The sequence below is a fragment of the Mobula birostris genome, chromosome 5, assembly GCF_030028105.1.
Source record: "Mobula birostris isolate sMobBir1 chromosome 5, sMobBir1.hap1, whole genome shotgun sequence".
NCBI lineage: Eukaryota > Metazoa > Chordata > Chondrichthyes > Myliobatiformes > Myliobatidae > Mobula > Mobula birostris.
The window spans coordinates 179,918,238-179,934,809 of record NC_092374.1 but is presented as its reverse complement, the minus strand read 5'-3'; the positions used below and the strand labels follow the sequence as shown (position 1 = coordinate 179,934,809).

Here is a 16,572-nt window from a genome sequence, read left to right as displayed (position 1 = left end):
CCATCCTGATGAGGCAGATTTTGTCATTCAGAAGGGGCAGAGTGTTTCCGTTCCCAAGTGGGCATGCAGTGCCTTGCCCCTCCTGCCAATTGGAAGAAGCTGGTTGGCCTGTTGCCTTCACTTAGGACACTGCATATAGAAGATGGGAAGTCACTGCAGTTGCGAAGGATGTGGGAGAAGGTGCACTTGGTGTACTCCGTTCAATTTTGGTCATACTGCTTTTGGAAAGATTACAGAGCAAAGTACAGAAATTTACACTGATATTGCCTGGAGTCAGTCCTAAGCTGGAGGCTGGACAGGCAAAGACTTTATTACTTGGAGCGTAGAAGACAGACGGGGTGACCTGACAGCTGTACACGAGAGGCACACATTTATTTTCTGTAGGGTGGGGGGAGTGTCAAGAACTAGAAGACAGGTTTAAGGTAAGGGGGGAAACTTAAAAGAAGCTAGGGAAAAACTTTTTTATATACAAGACAGTGGTCAGTATATGGAATGAGCTGCCAGAGGAAATAGTTGTGGACAGGTATTTAAAAAACACGATGATAGGAAAGGTTGAGGGGGATATGGGCCAAGCCCAGGCCAATAGGACTAGCTTGGTTGGCATTGACCAGTTGGGCCGAAGGGCCAATAAAATCAGTGCAAAGAGGGAGTAGGTGAGATTTGAAGGCAACAGTTCATTGCATTACTGAGTGTGAGGGGGGGGTTAGAGGTCTGATTACTTACAAATAGGAAACAGTGTCTATGTGCAGAGAGTGAGGATCATTACATGAATCTTCATTTTGTTCCGCACCAGTCTAACGGGAGGAGGGGTTGGAAGCCGCAACAACACAAAATCCTACAATAAACATTTAAAAACAATTCAAGAGAGTTCCCGCATAGTTGTTGCCAGGACTGGAGGGCTTCTCTGATATATAGATCTGCTATTTCCCCTGGACTGGAGGAAGCTGAGGGTGGCTTCACAGGTTTATAAAATCATGAGGGAAAAGGGTGAATGCTTACAGTCCTTTTTCAAAGTTAGGAGAGTCTAAAGCTAGAGCATAGAGGTGTAAGGTGAGAAGAGAAGGTTATGAATAGGTTCATGAGAGGTGTTTCTGCCAAAGGGTGGTGGGTATATGGAATGAGCTGGTGAAGGCAAGTACAATTACAATGTTTAAATGACACAACATTTTAGACATTTACACAGGTACTTGGATAGGAAAGGAAAGGTTTATAGGGGAAATGGGATAAAGGCAGGAAACAGGACAAGCTCACATAGACAAGTTGGACCTGTATCTGTGCCACATAATTCTGCAACAGCGTGCAGCTTGGAGAAGCAGAAAGCATTACAGGCGAGGGTTCAGACCCCATCTCAAGGTACAATCTCCAGCAACCAGTGTGTTTCATACTCATTTATTGAATGCAAGGATTGAGGTTATTTGGTACAGCTATCATTATCAGAACAATTACACATCTGAGATGACTACAGGTAACCCAGCCAATTTTACTCATGATTCTAATACAGCCCCCTGCTGTAAGGCAATAAGACCAGTACTCCCCAATTACAGATCAAAGGACTGCAAATTTGAATTAAATAGATATCAAAAATAATGCCAGCAGTGAGGAATTTAACCTTTTGGGGCAGCACAGCCCAGTTTTACAGGGCAGGTTGGAGTCAAATCTCCATGTGCTTTTCAGGGCAGGGCAGATGACCTTTTTGTCCACTGGTCTGCAAGCGATTGTTCATTGTTCACCGCCCCGCCCATACTTGTGACCAAACGCATTCCCCCCACCCCTTGCCTCCTTCAAACTTCAGGCAAGAGGTTCCATCAAAAATCACATCCATTGATTGAGCCTGGAAGACAGCTTCGTTATTAACCTGCTGGTGAAACAGTAGCTCAAGCTGATCCCACCATTCCAACACACCAAATACCCACCCTACTCACATCTCACCAAATTCTCCTTCTACCTTGATTTGTGAAACCCACCAGCCTTCCTCTACACCTATTCTAATCTCAAAAATACCCACAGACAATGTCATATTTTCATCTACCTTGATCAACGAGACTCCCATCAGCCTGAGGAATTGCCCACTATATCCAGCCTACCAACAGGCCGCACTCCCATCTTGACCCACACATTTCCCACATAACTGTACAGAGGGCCAGGGAAGGTCACAGCCAGGAGCCCTCTTCAGGTCTGATCGAAGGGGACAACCTGTGGCTGTACCCCTGGTGGGCAGCTCTCTCCAAGCATTGGGGAAGCAGCCCTCAGGGTCAGTGGCAAACCCTCCCATCCAGGCTGCTCGTGCTGACACTAGGCTCAGAGGAACTAGTTCCTCGAGATGAGGGCCCCTTCCAATCTAATCCTCCCCAGAACCATCGGTTCACACGATTCAGAAGGAGCCTCAAGGAAACTTGGAACCTCTGAAATGGAACGCCGTGTGCATAAAGCACCATGTGCAGTCTTCCCTGCTCTGGCGACATTTGGCCAGGCATGAGAGGATTGGGTGTTGAAGGGTTTGGTTGGCAGTGGTCAGAAGCCAAGCTCCCCTCTTGCAGTTTGCTTGGTCGCCACCAGGTGCCACCCTGGTGTCAGTACTGCAGAAATAACGCCCAAAATTAACCGGAGAAATAAATGGTGTGTTTGCAAAGCCCACTTCAGCAGATGGAAGATTTTGGGAGGGGGCGGGGGTAGGGTTTGCTTGCAGTCATGGTGTTGGCCAAGGGGTAGAGAACGCAGCCACCTTTCTTGTGAGCAAAAGAACAAGTCCGATCCTACCATAACTGAACCACAAGCACTGTCAGACCAGCTCCACCAAGAGAATGGACAGGGGAGAGTTCTTCCACGAGCACCCCCCTGCCCTACCCAGAGCCTAAGCTGGCCCAAGCTCCTCCCCAAAAAGAAAATCAGCGATGTAAGACAAGTAATCAAGCACAATACAAACAAAAGGCCGGAGAACTTGGTCCGCTACAGTCAGCCGCATGTCATCGTAAACCGGATTTGTGGCCGAGGGGCAATGACACTCCATCAGCCAAGAGAGTTCCTAGTGTTCAGGTTATCAACCCACCCAGGGGTGCAGGTGTACACAGGTGCATACACAGACACACACAGGCAAAAAGAGTCACGCTCAATCTACAGACCAACTGGTGTGCGCACACTCTGTCACACGTGTGCTGCACTGACACAGATGTGAACCTGCAGATGCAGATATACACACAGTCATAGAAATGCACAAATATAAAAACACACGCGCACACACACGGTTATCTGTGTACATACTATATATGAAAAGCATAAAAAGTTGTATGTATGCGCACACACACACACAATGGACTTGGAAAGATCTGATTTGCAACAAAGCACGGTTCCTCACCACCAGCTCCACCCCAACACTTACACATTAATACACATCCTTCGTATAAAAAAATAACTAAGTACATTCGATGCCTGAGCGTTAAAAAGATCCTTGGGATAGGCGGGCCTCGGGCTCTGTAGCCCTCTGGCCTGGATGGTCGCTGTAGGTTATGCCTCCTCTTGCCCAACACTCACTCCGTGTCCACTGACTACAACCCCACCATCACCACCACCACCCTTATACACAGACCGGGGAGGGGGGGGGGGGTTAGGGAAGGAGAGGAGGAGGAGAGGCCCTACTCGTACTCAGCAATGAGGACCATCATGAAGACGCCAACCAGCAAAGCTGCAACCTCAAGCAGCGACTGGGCCGGCCGGGAGTCCTCCAGCAGCTCAGGGATAACAGAGACGGTGGCAATGTAGATGAAGCCACCGGCGGTGAAGGGCAGGATCCAGAGGGTGGCAGCTTCATCAATGCCCTCAGCGAGCAGGGAGCAGGCTGTGCCGGCCAGCGCACCCAAAGCAGTCACCAATTGCAGAGCCATAGCCTGTAACACAGAGAGAGGTAGAGTCAGTGCTCTCTCCCCAACAAGCCTAGACACTTCTTTATCCCTCTCCTCACTGTCTCAAGTTAGTAAGTTATGTACAATTTATTTAAAGTGACAAACTGCACCACGCGATTGTGCAGGGACTTGGAAGGACTGCTGTACAAGTCACAGAGGGCTGGGTTGCAGGTACAACAGGCTGCCAAGGAGACAAATGGAATATTGGCCTTCAATGAGTACCTCACATCACAGAAACAGGCCCTTCGGCCCACCTAGTCTGTGTCAACCTGTTCTTCCACGTAGTTGCATCTACCTGTCCTGGGACCACAGCCTTCCATGCCTCTCCCATCCACGTCCCTATCCAACCTTCTCTTAAATGGTGAAACTGGCAGCACAGTAGGGTAGTGGTTAGCACAATCATTTTACGGTGCCGGCTGCAAGACTGGGGTTCGATTCCTGCCACAGTGTGTAAGGAGTTTGTATGTGGGCTTCGTCCGGGTGCTCCAGCCTCCTCCCACATTCCAAGAAGCTACGGTTAGGGTCAGTGAGTTGTGGGCATGCTATGTTGGTGCCAGAAGGGTGATGACCCTTGCACACTGCTCAGCAATCACATCTCACTGAATGTTTTGCGGTACATGCGACAAGTAAAAAATAATCTCTTCAATCTCAATTGAACCACTTCCCCGGCAGCTCGTTCCAGACTCACACCACCCTCTGAGTGAAGAAGTACCCCTTCAAAATTGTCGTAAATGTTTCACCTTGCACCCTCGTTCTCATCTCAGTCAACCTGAGGGGAAAAGCCTGCATACATTCACCCTATCCATAGCCCTGAATTTTGTACACCTCAATAAGAACTCCCCTCATTCCACTGGGACTAAAGTCCTAAACCTATTCAACCTTTCTCTATAAATCAAGTTTCTGATACATTTCCTGCTTTCACTGCGAGAGTGATTGAAACTAAGAACGAGGAAGCTAAGCTCCAACCGTACTGGGCAACTGGAGGACTGCATGCAGGTATCGACTCCTTACCTGAGAAATACTGGCTTTGGAAGTAGGGCAGAGGAGGTTGGTTCCAGGGATTTGGGGCGGGGTGGGAGTTTAATCTTTGGGATTATGTTGTCTGGGACGATACCCACTGGAATTCCCAAAGATAAGGAATCTTATACAGCTTTACAAGGCTGTTGCCTGGATAGCAGGGCATATCTTATCAGAATAGGTTGAGTGAACTCGGTTTTTTCTTCTTGGAGCAACAGAGGATGCAAGGTGACCTGATAGAGGTGTATAAGATGATGAGAGGCATTGGTTGTGTGGATAGCCAGAGCTTTCTTCCCCCCAGGGTTGAAATGGGTAACAAGAGGGGGCATAGTTTTAAGGTGCTTGGAAGTAGGTACAAGGGAATACTTTCAGTACGCTGGATGAACTCAGCAGGTCGGGCAGCATCAGTCAGAAACGATGAGTCGACGTTTCAGGCTGGAACCCTTCGTCAGGACTGAAGAATGAAAGATGGGGAAGGATTTGAAGAATGCTTGTAGCTTCAGTTGAAAGACCAGTAATTTGAAAGACAAAGGGGTGGGGGAGGGGAAGCATTGATGCCATAGCCCTGAAAACAATGGGTAGTAGGAGGAGGAGGCGGAACCATGAGGGAGCTGGGGGAGGGGGTAGGGCGAAATAGGGATACAGGAAGGGAGGGGGAGGGAATTACCAGAAGTTGGAGAATTCTACATTCATAACAAGGGGCTGGAGACTACCTAGACGGTATATGAGGTGTTGCTCCTCCAGCCTGCATTTAGCCCCATCATGGCAGTAGAGGAGGCCATGTATGGACATATCTGAATGGAGTGGGAACCAGTGTTGAAGTGGGTGGCTACCGGGAGATCCTGTCTGTTGCGGCGGACGGAGCGGAGGCGCTCGACGAAGCGGTCCTCCAATCTGCGTCGAGTTTCACCGATGTAGAGGAGGCCGCACCGGGAACACCGGATGCAATAGATGACCCCAACAGACTCACAAGTGAAGTGTTGCCTCACCTGGAAGGACTGTTTGGGGCCCTGAATGGTTGCAAGAGAGGAGGTGTAGGTACAAGGGGTAAGTTTTTCACACAGAGAGTGGTGGGTGCGTGGAATGCACCACTAAAGGCGGATATAGTAAGTTCGTTTAAGATACTCTTAGGTAGGTACATGGAGCTTAGAAAAATAGGCGGCTATGCAGTAGGGTAATTCAAGGCAGTTTCTAGAGTAGGTTAGATGGTCGGCACAACATTGTGGGCTGAAGGGCCCGTAATGTGCTGTAGATTTCTACGTTTCTATAGCACTGTATAAAATTATGAAAGGGATAGATAAGACCAAGGCAGGAAAGTTGTTTGCACTGTGTGAGACAAGAACTAGGGGACATATTGTAGATATGAGGGGGGTAAATTGAGAGCGGAGGTGAGGGGGAACTGCTTTTCGCAGAAAGTAGTGAATCGTCGGAAATCTCTGCCCAGGAAAGTAGTAGAGGCTACCTCATTAATTATATCTAAGATACAGTTGAGAAAGGTTTTTCCACGGTAGGGGAATTAGGAGTCATGAGACCACAGCAAGATCAGTCATGATCTCATTGAACAGCAGAACAGGGCCGGATGACCTACCCCTGTTTCTATTTGCCATGTCATTGTTATTTATATTCTCTGTGCAGCAGTAGCTATGTCAAGACAAGCTCGCAGTGTTTATATCAGGTCTACTGCCACATACCCATGTTCCTGCAGCAGCTTCACAGGTACATTACACTGGAGACAAGAAAGTCACAAATTAAACAATAATTATAAAGAATAGAATTAGAACAAAAAAAGCAGAGTCCACTGGAGTGCAAAATGAGCAAAGTAGTCACATGGACACAAGAAAACCTGCAGATGCTGGAAATCCGAGCAACACACACACAAACACTAAACGCTGGAGGAACTCAGCAGGGCAGGCAGCATCTACGGAAAAGAGTAAACAGTCAACGTTTCAAGCTGAGCCCTGAAGAAGGGTCTCAGCCCGAGGTGTCAGCTGTTTACTCCTTTCCACAGATGCTGCCTGGCCTGCTGAGTTCCTCCAGCATTCTGTGTGTGTTGCAAAGTCATCATGGTATTGCTGAGGGTAGCAATTAGGGTTGTGCTGGTTGGCTCAGCAACCGAATGCTCCTCAACCTGTTGGCGTGGGGCTTTCAGCTCCTGTACCTCCTGCCTGATGGTACTTGGAGATCAGGGCACGACAAGGTACCTGTGATGTTGTAGCAAGGAACCTTCTCATTGTCCCTGTACCTCACTGTGCTTGTCCACGCAACAATAAACTCAGCTTACACACATAAAAGTTGCTGGTGAACACAGCAGGCCAGGCAGCATCTCTAGGAAGAGACTGCACCTCTTCCTAGAGATGCTGCCTGGCCTGCTGCGTTCACCAGCAACTTTTATGTGTGTTGCTTGAATTTCCAGCATGTGCAGAATTCCTGTCGTTTGCGAATAAACTCAGCTTGATGCCAACCTCCCCCTCACTCAGCTGGGAGAACAGGGCACGACAAGGTACCTGTGATGTTGCAGCAAGGAACCTTCTCATTGTCCCTGTACCTCACTCTGCCTGTCCACACAACAATAAACCCAACTTGATGCCGACCTCCCCCTCACTCAGCTGGAGCTGGGGTTGGCAGTACCAAAGGCAATTTTGTGAGAGGCCTGGGAAACTGGCAGAGCAGAGAGTAAAATAAGCAAGACCAACAAGTATTTCCTGACAGGGGGAAAAAAAACGGAAAAGAAGCAAGAAAGCAAATAACTTGTAAAACTGTAGATGCTGGAGATCTGAACGCAGGAACAAAAAAAATGAAGGTGAATTGACTTTAGCTTTTTTAAAATTAGGAAGTAAAAGCCATCAGTTTTCGATGAGGGTTAAGGGGCTTTAACCTGAGGGGCAAGTTTTGCTGTACGGATTCACTCGAACTGGAAAGTGGAGGTGATGCAATTATTACATTTAAGGGGCATTTAGTCACATAAATAGGCACAGCACAGAAGAATACCACCCTAATGTGGGCAAATGGGATTACTGCAAATGGGCAAAATGGTTGGATGGATGTGTTGGACCCTTTCTGTGCCTTATGGCTTTATGGCTAATTACAAAAAAGAAATATCAAAACTGCAGATGCTGGATATATAAAATAAACAAACAGGAAATGCTGGAATCAGCCAGAGTCTGTGGAGAGAGGAACAATTAACGTTGGTCCGAGTTTCCTGGTCAGGTTCAGAGTCAGCGGAGTATTTTCTAAACAGTAAACGACTGGAAGTCCAAGAGACCAGGAGGCTCAAGGATGTTATTAAAAGGGAAACACAGGAAATGAAGGGGTGTGTTGAAAAGAAGCTGTGCAGATGGGAGGTAGACTGCAGACACACAAGGTTCTGTGTAGACCTCACGTGGAACACCGGTGAGCAGTTATGATGATGTTAGGCTTCGAGGGGCAAACCCAATGTGGTTCAGTCACGTGGAGAGATGAGGGAAAACCAGTTCTCTATTTAACACAGAACAGAACAGAAACAGGCCCTTCAGCCCATCATGGCTGTACTGACCTTGTTGTTAATTTGCTACACTACACCTGATCTCAGCCAAAAGGCCCAGAAGCGATAATGCAATCATATCCTGCCATTCCCTCCATGGACCTGTCTCTGAAACGTCACTAGTGTATAAGCTTCCACCATCTCCCCTGACAAGGATGTCTGGAAGCCGGAGCCATGAACGTGCTCTCCCGTAGACAGACAGGTGAGAGGACCGAGCCCTGCCCCACTGACCTTGTGCTTGCTGCAGCCGGACTGCACCAGGATAGCAAAGTCGCCCACCTCGTGGGGCACCTCGTGCAGCAGGATGGTGATGGTGGTGACCACCCCCACCCCGGAACCGGCCAGGAACGAGGCACCAATGGCCAGCCCGTCCGTGAAGTTGTGCGTGAAGTCTGCCGCCAAGTTCAGGTAGCCCGACACCTTGATGTCTGGAGGAGGAAGGAGGGAGAGAGGGAGTTCGGTCAGTTGGGGGAGGAAGCGGTGAAGAGACTGTCTGTGTGTGGGGTAAGCGGAGAAGGTAACAGGTGGAGGAGGAGGGAACAGGAGGGGAGGCGGGTAGAGAGTGGTCAGTGCTGCGCGTGCATGAGGAGGAAGATACAGGGAAGGGCAGGGCCTGGGGGAGAGGAGGGCGAGGGGGGAGAGAGTGGGGGCGGGAGGGCGAGGGGGGAGAGAGTGGGGGCGGGAGGGCGAGGGGGGGGAGAGAGTGGGGGCGGGAGGGCGAGGGGGGTGAGTGGGGACGGGAGGGCGAGGGGGTGAGTGGGGACGGGAGGGCAGGGGGGGGGCCTGGTGGAGAGTGGGGATTGTAGGAGGAGTGCTCCCTCTGTCCCACCCTACACTCACCACTGCTCGGAGCCTTGGGTTCAGCCTTGGCAGCTGGTTTCTCGGGCTTCCGTTGCCGGACACCACCTTTCGGCTCCCCGTGCTTGTGGTCCTCCACCCGCTCCTCCTCTTCCTCTGAGCTCTCCTTCCTCTTGGCAGGGGCTGGGGGTGTAAGGCAGGTCAGTCCTGGGCTTGGCACTCTCTCCCAACCACCAGGATCACCATCACGCCTTCCCAACGTGAACAACCAGACAAAGGGTCCCAAAGGCTCCCCCCCACACTGAACCATCACACACTCCACGTCTGACCCAGAGTGAAGCTCCCTCCACATCGTTCCACCACACACTCCCAGGGTCAGACCCAGAGTGAAGCTCCCCCTACACTGAACCATCACACACTCCCAGGGTCAAACAGAGTAAAGCTCCCTCCACAATGTCTCATCACACTCCCAGTTTTCAGACACAGAGTGAAGCTCCCCCTGTGCTGTCCCATCACACACTCCCAAGATCAGACACAGAGAGAAGCCCCCTCTGCAGTATTCTATCAAACACAGAGTGAAGTTCACTCTGCACCACCCCATCACACACTGCTGGGGTCAGACACAGAGTGAAATACCCACCACACTGTCCCGTCCCATCAGACACAGAGTAAAGCTTATCCTGAACCCCCCTGGTGTGGGTACGTGGCCAAGTGGTTAAGGCATTGGTTAACCAAGTGGTTAAGCCCCAGCCAAGGGAACATGTTGTGTCCTTGAGCAAGGCACTTAATCACACATTGCTCTGCGATGACACTGGTGCCAAGCTGTATAGGTCCTAATGCCCTTCCCTTGGACAACATTGGTGTCGTGGAGAGGGGAGACTTGCAGCATGGGCAACTGCTGGTCTTCCGTACAACCTTGCCCAGGCCTGCGCCCTGGAGAGTGAAGACTTTCCAGGCGCAGATCCATGGACTCACAAGACTAATGGAAGCACCGCCCTAGTACACACTCCCAGGGCACAGGTTAAACACAGTCAAACCTGCACCCTGGTTACATCCAGGCCTCCAAACCCACCTCCATTCCCTCAACTCTGGTCCTTTCACCATTCAATCTGGGCACCACCTTGACCCACAAAAAATATCTTCCCCTCCGGTGAAGGAGAGTGGCCCAATGTTTCATATCAATAATCTCTTCTCAGCAAACTCAAAATACTTCCAGGTGGCAAAACCCCCTTGACAGGATGGGGGGGGGGGGGGGAGAGAGAGAGAACAACAGTCCCTTCACCATCCCAACTTCAAACGTGCTGTACCCTAACCGCAGCCAGTGCTGATGGAAACCTCAACAACCTGATCCTTCGCCCCATGGATGCTGCTAAATTCCACGTGCATCCAGCCGGCATCAGATTTTACCTCAGGCTTGCAGCGTCTGCAGGACCTGGCCCTCCATTTTTGGAGATACTCCTAATCTCGGCACAGTTTCTCCTCCCACCACTGACAGTACCAGAGGGCAAAGTGTTCTAACGCACCGTGACTGTGACTATGACTGTGTCCACCCTTCATGTGCCTCACAAACTTCTCCACCACTAGGAAGGCAACGATTCCGGTCAGGACCCAGAGACCCACAGACATCACATGGGAATGGTGGTGACCTGCGGGAGAGACAGGAGCAGAATGAATAACACTGCACTGTGAGACAGAAGAAAGGGGCAAATACTAGGACACTCACCCCTCCCCAGGCTGAGGGAGGGTGGTAGAATTTGCAACAACATTTGCCAACGGGAACAGAGAAGCTGATCCGGTCCTGCAGGGAGGGGTGCTGGGGCGAACGCACCTTGTACAGGCCTTGTATACTTTTCACTTCATTGCCCTCACCTGTTACCTGGATACTTCATGACGGTCTGTCTTACCATCAGGCAGCCAGTGAGGTCCCCAGTAGAAGTCTCTTCATGCAGGGCTTTTTCCCCTGTAATTGGGGACCTGGGATGGAGGGTGTTACATAGGGCAGCACCGTGCAACAGATTTCTGAGCCAGTTTACTGCCACCCGTCCAGGAAGAGACGGTATGCCATTATATATGAAGGGTGTGAGGCTGCAGCCCCTGTTTGAATTTCTGAAGTGGCCGCTCAAGTTCTGGCTGCACTTCAGCCTCACATTTCTGATCTACGGTCACTCAGTACGGGGGGGGGGGGGGGGGAGGGTGCAGTGGGGACAGGTCGCTTGGGGATCTGCTGATAAGGTTTCTCCTAGGCATGGCCAAAATGGCCGCTTGCAGGTCGAGAGTCGAAGGCTCTGCCTGAGCTGACTTCCTGCCCCTCTTCCAGGGTAAGTTCGTGCCTGGGTGTCCTTGCCATCACTGTTGGTACAGTGGGGATATCCAGGATCCAGGAGCAGTGGGTCCCCGAGGGAATCAAGCATGTCCTAGATGTTAGTAACCGTATTTTAATCTTCAAATTGTTATTAGCATTGCAAACCCTGACCCTTGTATGTATTTTGTATTTGTAATAAGTTTTGAGTGTTTGTTAAAAACAGGACAGTACTAAGACAGCATCACTGCAGGAAGGACAATACTGACTGAAGGAGCATCACAATGCGGCGGGGGGGGGGACGGCACAGCACTGAGGGAACATCGCACTGCAGGGGGGACGTGGCACTGAGGGAGCATCGCACTGCGGGGGGGCGTGGCACTGAGGGAACGTCGCACTGCGGGGGGGGGTGGCACTGAGGGAACGTCGCACTGCGGGGGGGGGCATGACACTGAGGGAACGTCGCACTACGGGAGGAGGCATGGCACTGAGGGAACGTCGCACTACGGGAGGAGGCATGGCACTGAGGGAGCGTCGCACTACGGGGGGAGTGTGGCACTGAGGGAGCGTCGCACTACGGGGGGAGTGTGGCACTGAGGGAGCGTCGCACTACGGGGGGAGTGTGGCACTGAGGGAGCGTCGCACTACGGGGGGAGTGTGGCACTGAGGGAGCGTCGCACTACGGGGGGAGTGTGGCACTGAGGGAGCGTCGCACTACGGGAGGAGGCGTGGCACTGAGGGAGCGTCGCACTACGGGAGGAGGCGTGGCACTGAGGGAGCGTCGCACTACGGGGGGAGTGTGGCACTGAGGGAGCGTCGCACTACGGGAGGAGTGTGGCACTGAGGGAGCGTCGCACTACGGGGGGAGTGGCACTGAGGGAACGTCGCACTGCGGGGGGAGTGTGGCACTGAGGGAACGTCGCACTGCGGGGGGAGTGTGGCACTGAGGGAACGTCGCACTGCGGGGGGAGTGTGGCACTGAGGGAACGTCGCACTGCGGGGGGAGTGTGGCACTGAGGGAACGTCGCACTGCGGGGGGAGTGTGGCACTGAGGGAACGTCGCACTGCGGGGGGAGTGTGGCACTGAGGGAACGTCGCACTGCGGGGGGAGTGTGGCACTGAGGGAACGTCGCACTGCGGGGGGAGTGTGGCACTGAGGGAACGTCGCACTGCGGGGGGAGTGTGGCACTGAGGGAACGTCGCACTGCGGGGGAGAGCGGCACTGAGGGAACGTCGCACTGCGGGGGAGAGCGGCACTGAGGGAACGTCGCACTGCGGGGGAGAGCGGCACTGAGGGAACGTCGCACTGCGGGGGAGAGCGGCACTGAGGGATCGTCGCACTGCGGGGGAGAGCGGCACTGAGGGAACGTCGCACTGCGGGGGAGAGCGGCACTGAGGGAACGTCGCACTGCGGGGGAGAGCGGCACTGAGGGAACGTCGCACTGCGGGGGACAGCGGCACTGAGGGAACGTCGCACTGCGGGGGAGAGCGGCACTGAGGGAACGTCGCACTGCGGGGGAGAGCGGCACTGAGGGAAAGTCGCACTGCGGGGGGGGGGTGGCACTGAGGGAACGTCGCACTGCGGGGGAGAGCGGCACTGAGGGAACGTCGCACTGCGGGGGAGAGCGGCACTGAGGGAACGTCGCACTGCGGGGGAGAGCGGCACTGAGGGAACGTCGCACTGCGGGGGAGAGCGGCACTGAGGGAACGTCGCACTGCGGGGGAGAGCGGCACTGAGGGAACGTCGCACTGCGGGGGAGAGCGGCACTGAGGGAACGTCGCACTGCGGGGGGGGTGGCACTGAGGGAACGTCGCACTGCGGGGGGGGTGGCACTGAGGGAACGTCGCACTGCGGGGGGGGTGGCACTGAGGGAACGTCGCACTGCAGGGGGAGGTGTGGCACTGAGGGAACGTCGTACTGCGGGGGGAGTGTGGCACTGAGGGAACGTCGCACTGCGGGGGGGGTGGCACTGAGGGAACGTCGCACTGCAGGGGGAGGTGTGGCACTGAGGGAACGTCGCACTGCGGGGGGAGTGTGGCACTGAGGGAACGTCGCACTGTGGGGGGAGTGTGGCACTGAGGGAACGTCGCACTGCGGGGGGAGTGTGGCACTGAGGGAACGTCGCACTGCGGGGGGGGCGTGGCACTGAGGGAACATCGCACTGCGGGGGGAGTGTGGCACTGAGGGAATGTCGCACTGCAGGGAGGGGTGTGGCACTGAGGGAGCGTCGCACTGCGGGGGGGCGTGGCACTGAGGGAGTGTTGCTCTGCGGAGGGGTATGGCACTGAGGGAGCGTCGCACTATTGGGGGAGTGTGGCACTGAGGAAGCGTCGCACCGCGGGGGGAGTGTGGCACTGAGGGAACGTCGCACCGCGGGAGGAGTGTGGCACTGAGGGAACGTCGCACCGCGGGGGGAGTGTGGCACTGAGGGAGCGTCGCACTGCGGGGGGAGTGTGGCACTGAGGGAGCGTCGCACTGCGGGGGGAGTGTGGCACTGAGGGGGGAGTGTGGCACTGAGGGAACGTCGCACTGCGGGGGGGGTGGCACTGAGGGAACGTCGCACTGCAGGGGGAGGTGTGGCACTGAGGGAACGTCGCACTGCGGGGGGAGTGTGGCACTGAGGGAACGTCGCACTGCGGGGGGAGTGTGGCACTGAGGGAACGTCGCACTGCGGGGGGAGTGTGGCACTGAGGGAACGTCGCACTGCGGGGGGGGCGTGGCACTGAGGGAACGTCGCACTGCGGGGGGAGTGTGGCACTGAGGGAATGTCGCACTGCAGGGAGGGGTGTGGCACTGAGGGAGCGTCGCACTGCGGGGGGGCGTGGCACTGAGGGAGTGTTGCTCTGCGGAGGGGTATGGCACTGAGGGAGCGTCGCACTATTGGGGGAGTGTGGCACTGAGGAAGCGTCGCACCGCGGGGGGAGTGTGGCACTGAGGGAACGTCGCACCGCGGGAGGAGTGTGGCACTGAGGGAACGTCGCACCGCGGGGGGAGTGTGGCACTGAGGGAGCGTCGCACTGCGGGGGGAGTGTGGCACTGAGGGAGCGTCGCACTGCGGGGGGAGTGTGGCACTGAGGGGGGAGTGTGGCACTGAGGGAACGTCGCACTGCGGGGGGAGTGTGGCACTGAGGGAACGTCGCACCGCGGGGGGAGTGTGGCACTGAGGGAGCGTCACACTGCGGGGGGGGGGGGCGTGGCACTGAGGGAACGTCGCACTGCGGGGGGAATATGGCACTGAGGGAACGTCGCACTGAGGTGGGGAGTGTGGCACTGAGGGAACGTCGCACCGCGAGGGGAGTATGGCACTGAGGGAACGTCGCACTGCGGGGGGAGTGTGGCACTGAGGGAACATCGCACTGCGGGGGTGGGGGCATGGCACTGAGGGAGTGTTGCTCTGCGGGGGGAGTGTGGCACTGAGGAAGCGTCGCACTGCGGGGGGAGTGTGGCACTGAGGGGGGAGTGTGGCACTGAGGAAGCGTCGCACCGCGGGGGGAGTGTGGCACTGAGGGAACGTCGCACCGCGGGGGGAGTGTGGCACTGAGGGAGCATCACACTGCCGGGGGGGGGGGCGTGGCACTGAGGGAACGTCGCACTGCGGGGGGAATATGGCACTGAGGGAACGTCGCACTGAGGTGGGGAGTGTGGCACTGAGGGAACGTCGCACCGCGAGGGGAGTATGGCACTGAGGGAACGTCGCACTGCGGGGGGAGTGTGGCACTGAGGGAACATCGCACTGCGGGGGTGGGGGCATGGCACTGAGGGAGTGTTGCTCTGCGGGGGGAGTGTGGCACTGAGGGAATGTCGCACTGCGGGGGGAGTGTGGCACTGAGGGAATGTCGCACTGCGGGGGGAGTGTGGCACTGAGGGAACGTCGCACTGCGGGGGGAGTGTGGCACTGAGGGAACGTCGCACTGCGGGAGGGGGCATGGCACTGAGGGAGTGTTGCTCTGCAGGAGAGGCAGTACCTGGGAGTGTTTCACTGTGGGGTGGACATTGTCATCAGCCAAGTGAAATGTAAAACCAAGGCTGCTCTTATTGCTCAAGATGGTTAAGATGTACCACAATTTGAGTGCCTGACGGCCAATATTTTCCATTGGATCAATATCGAATGAGAGGGATAACAAAGGATTACCTTACTGATGAATGAGATACGTTACATCATTACACATCATAAGACACTTTAATGACTTCACATCTCACCTACGACACCCTCAAATACTCTGCAACGGGGCAGATGTTTCAGTAACGGTTCCAGGCAGATTCAAACCAGGTAGAGCCTCTGCCTCATAGCTCCAGAGACCTAGGTTCAATCCCCAGCTCTGGCGCTGTCTGTGTGTGGAGTTGGTATCTTCTCACCCCATCGCTGTGTAGGTTTTGCCTGGGTGCTCCGGTTACTACAGATGGCTCATTTCGTGAGATTAGTAAATTAACCCAAGTAGGGAGGTGACGGGAGAATCAGATGGGCACATGAGGGGAATAAGTCACAGGGAAAGGAGGGAGACAGATGGGATGCTCAGAGGGTCAGTGCAGATCTGACGAGTTGAACAGTCTCACAGAAGTATCAGTCCAGAGGATCTATCCGAGTTCCATCACGCAACTGCCACAACAAAGGCTTACCAATGCCTCTACCTTCTTAGAAGTTTGCGAAGATTCAGCATGTCATCTAAAACTTTGACAAACTTCTATAGGTTCGCAGTAGAGAGCATACTTACTGGATGCATCATGGCTTGCAATGAAAACATGCCCTTCAATGGAAAATCCTACGAAAAGTAGTGGATACGGTTCAGATAATCACGGGTAAGTCCTTCTCCACCATTGAGCACATCTACAAGGAGCACTGCTGCAGGAAAGCAGCATCCATCTTCAAGGACCCCCGGCATCCACACCATACTCTCTTCTCACTGCTGCCATCCAGAGGTGGTAGTGGAGCCCCAGTTCCCACACAAGCAGGTTCACAAACAGTTATTTCTCCTCAAGCATTAAGCTCTTGAATCAGACGGATAATTTCACTCAACGTCACTCACCTCCACACTGAACAGGC

The 16,572-nt window shown here is 54.2% G+C and overlaps 1 protein-coding gene across 3 annotated transcripts in view; it reads right to left on the bottom strand.

Annotated features, from left to right (window-relative positions):
* Nucleotides 1–1,132: 1,132 nt before the first annotated feature.
* Nucleotides 1,133–16,572, bottom strand: part of slc39a7 (solute carrier family 39 member 7) — a 32,827-nt gene continuing 17,387 nt past the window's right edge. For 2 of the 3 annotated variants that reach the window (XM_072258976.1, XM_072258972.1), the window contains exons 5-8: nt 10,755–10,877; nt 9,274–9,414; nt 8,665–8,861; nt 1,133–3,881 (exon numbers count right to left, since the gene is read on the bottom strand). In XM_072258976.1, coding sequence (XP_072115077.1) covers nt 3,630–3,881; nt 8,665–8,861; nt 9,274–9,414; nt 10,755–10,877 — 713 coding nt within the window. In that variant the 3' untranslated portion in view covers nt 1,133–3,629. The remainder of the gene's footprint in view (nt 3,882–8,664; nt 8,862–9,273; nt 9,415–10,754; nt 10,878–16,572) is intronic. The other variant, XM_072258973.1, reaches the window with a different exon arrangement.